This window comes from Microtus ochrogaster, chromosome 8 (assembly GCF_000317375.1).
Source record: "Microtus ochrogaster isolate Prairie Vole_2 chromosome 8, MicOch1.0, whole genome shotgun sequence".
Taxonomy (NCBI): Eukaryota; Metazoa; Chordata; class Mammalia; order Rodentia; family Cricetidae; genus Microtus; species Microtus ochrogaster.
This window is the reverse complement of record NC_022015.1, coordinates 39397594-39401139: the sequence shown is the minus strand read 5'-3', so window position 1 is coordinate 39401139 and position 3546 is coordinate 39397594. Positions and strand designations below refer to the sequence as shown.

Genomic DNA, 3546 nt, shown 5'->3' with positions numbered 1-3546 from the left:
TTACAGATGGTTGTGAGCCACCATGTGGTTGCTGGGAATTGAAATCTGGACCTCTAGAAGAGCAGCCTCTTAACCACTGACCCACCTCTCCAGCCCTAAATTCCAATATTTTTAATAAGGCTTCCCCTATTACTTTTGGTTTAACTTATTACAGTGGGTGATGTGGAATTCCCCTCTGTATGCTGTGAATACCATTGGTGAATAAAGAAACTTCCGTGGCTTGTTTATAGGGCAGAATTTAGGTAGGTGGGGAAAGCTAACTGAATGCTGGGAGAAAGGAGGCAGAGTCAGGGAGAAGCCATGTAGCCCCACCGGAGACGGACGCCAGAACTTTACCCAGTAAGCCACAGCCACGTGGCAATACACAGATAAATAGAAATGGGTTAAATTAATATGTAAGAGTTAGCCAATAAGAAGCTAGAGCTAATGGGCTAAGCAGTGTTTTAATTAATACAGTTTCTGTGTAATTATTTCTGGGCTGAACAGCTGGGAAACGAACAAGCAGCCTCCTTACAACAAGTGGGTTCTTGTTTCATGGATTCTTTTTCTTTGTTGAAGGTATAGATATTTATTTTAAAATGTCTAATTACTAACTCTCAGGTACAAGTGTTGTCGTTTGCCATGTTATAGTTTTGATGGTATCAAGCTTCGTTGCTTGGCAATTTAGAGTTAATCGTCCATGATCTGTTTGCTTGAATACATCCCATGTTGTCAACTGGTAGGTCAAAAGGTTCGCAGGGTTGCTGAGCCCTAGCCTGGCATGGCGTATATCTTAAATTGTACTTTACCTGGGTAATGAGATGCAAAGCTCCTAGATGTAATAGTTGTGTAATTCTGAGTCCTGTGACTGCTTACGTCACACAGCATCAGTAACGTGGCTACCACCTCTCCTTTGCTCTAGCCATCTCTCAGGTGAGTAGGCAGTGCCTATTCATCCCTGGTGCAGGTGTGGAGGTCAGAGGATAACTTGTAGGAGTCAGTTCTCTTTTTCCACTATGTGGGACCTGGGGATTGAACTCAGGTTGTTGGGCTTAGCAGCAAGCAGCCCTCTTGTCTTTCCATTTATGGTCTATTACATTTTCCTCTTCCCCCACCATGAATGTGTTTTTAATAAATTTCAAAATATTTGTTCTATAATATATGTTTGAACAAGAACATGAGATTTCAACATGGGCTCAATTTTTCTTGAAATAATATACTTCTGATTCTTTCACCTTTTTATATATAATCTATATCTTGTCTGCTTGCTCATTTCTTTTTTGGTGTGCAGAATGAGATGGTTGGAGTAGACTTTTTTAAAGTACACAATTTGTTTTATATGGTTATCAAGATTATTCTAAAGAATTCAGAGACACTTAACACCCCCTTTTGTCTTGCACTGACAATTCTCTCATTGCTATACTCTTTTTTTTTTTTTTTTTTTTTTTTTTTTTTTTTTTTTTTTTTGGTTTTTTTGAGACAGGGTTTCTCTGTGGCTTTGGAGCCTGTCCTGGAACTAGCTCTGTAGACCAGGCTGGTCTTGAACTCACAGAAATCCGCCTGCCTCTGCCTCTGCCTCCCGAGTGCTGGGATTAAAGGCGTGCGCCACCACTGCCCGGCTCATTGCTATACTCTTACTAGTTTAAAGAGACATAGAACTCCGAAAAGCAACTGAATCAGAAAAGGGCCGTTGGTCAATGGTGAGCTGAAGAGTAACACAGAGTATCAAGGTCACCGAGCTCCAGTGTAGCATGACCTTGCTACCAAGTTATCCTGGGCTTTGTGACTGAATTAGATTTGAAGGACACAATGACAAGAAAAATATTACTCATGAAGATGGGAGTCTAGATCTTTATCTTGGGAAAGTTCATACTTTTTTAATAGTTAAAACACTATTAGATATGAGTATGAATACTTGAATTATTATTTCAAGGTGTTTTTATTACTATTAGGCTTTTGAAGTTGAAGTAACTTGTTACAGTGGCTTAATTCTTTTCTGTTCCTGAACTAAAAAGTTTTTATTTTATAGAATGGGAGGGTTTTTGTTTGTTTTTTGTTTTGTTTTATAGTTTGTAATTCAGGTACAGAAAATAGAGAAGAGGGATGGTACATACTATGATACTCTCTTTGTTGTGGATAATCCATGACTCCCAGGTACCTCATGGAAAGCTAGCTCTGGGTCAACACATACAAAATATCAACCAATTACTTCTTAAAATTGGTGAGAATTTGAGTTTAAGGACTGCAATATTTTAAAAATCATGTGCCTGAAACAGTCATTCTCAAATTTTTCAGGTTTTAGCTCTAAATTAGTTGTTTTAGTGGACTTGTGTTTATTAAGTAATGTATTTATTTGTTGAAAAATGCAGAATTATCATTTATCAGCTGGAATGTCTGTCACTAGTCATGACTTTATAGAAATTGAAATTTTAGATTGGCTTAACAATCTAAAAAATTAAAAATATGAGATTAGGTGTCTTTCCTCCAGAAAGTAATTCTAAATATTGAAACAATTTGATGATGTATAGCCAGTTCTCATATTTCGCATTTTTCAGGTAATCTTTCATCAGAGGAAGGCAGGCCTTCTTGGCTCCTCAGTTTAATAAATATATCACAGAGTCTGTTGCTTACCCAAACTGCTGTTCTGATTTGTTGACATTCTTCTTGTTTAGAAATACGACCTGTGCTGCCCAGATTCTCTGCAAAGCTGACTTGGGCTTCAGAGGAGGGTGACCGTTCTCAAGACACATCAGGCGTAACACCCTTCCAGATGACTTTTAAGGCAAGTTTTGTTGTGGTTCTATACACTCTGATTATTTGACTTAGTTTCACACAATTACAATTACAGGAAAGAAAGCCTGGTTCCTTTGTAGTTTGAAGTTAGAGTAAAATAAAGATGCTTTGTAGACATTAGATGACCTAGGAGCTCCCAAAATGCTGATGTCTGGGTCCTACTGAGAGGCTGATATTTAATTGACCTTGGGAACTCACTAGTCTGGGTGTCCACACAAAATACCATAGACCAGGTGGCTTAAGCAACAACGATCTATTTACTCACAGTTCTGGAGGCTGGAGGTCCTAGACCAAGATGGCATCTGGGTTAGGTGTAATGTTTGTGTCTGTAATCCCTGTACACTGGAGACTAACACCCTGGGATCAACTGAGCTCTGGAGAGAGGGTGTTTGGAGGGGGTGGAGCACCTTCACGATTGCTGTCTGCAGAGCCTCTTCCTGGCTTGCAAACTGTTTTCTTGTCACTCAGTTTTTACATGGCCTTTCCTCAGTGTGTAATAGAGAGATCTCTCTTATTTGTGAAAAATAAAATCCCTTCACTGACTCTTTAAGGTGCTATGTCTAAAAATAGTCACCATGGCAACTAGGGCCTTGGAAGGTGGAGCAGGAAGAGATCAGTTCAGCGGCATCCTCAGCAGCATAGCACATTCTAGTCTGGCTGGAGCTGTGTAGGAACTGGTTCCAGAAACAAACAAATCCCAGCATTCGGGAGGCAGAGGCAGACGGATCTCTGTGAGTTCGAGACCAGCCTGGTCTACAAGAGCTAGTTCCAGGA

At 39.8% G+C, this 3546-nt stretch overlaps 1 protein-coding gene across 1 annotated transcript in view; it reads left to right on the top strand.

The window, feature by feature from the left end:
* The window catches only part of C8H11orf80 (chromosome 8 C11orf80 homolog), a 112415-nt gene that overhangs the window by 62337 nt on the left and 46532 nt on the right, over nt 1-3546 (top strand). Inside the window, 1 exon segment of the mRNA XM_013347785.2 lies at nt 2652-2761. Coding sequence (XP_013203239.1) covers nt 2652-2761 — 110 coding nt within the window.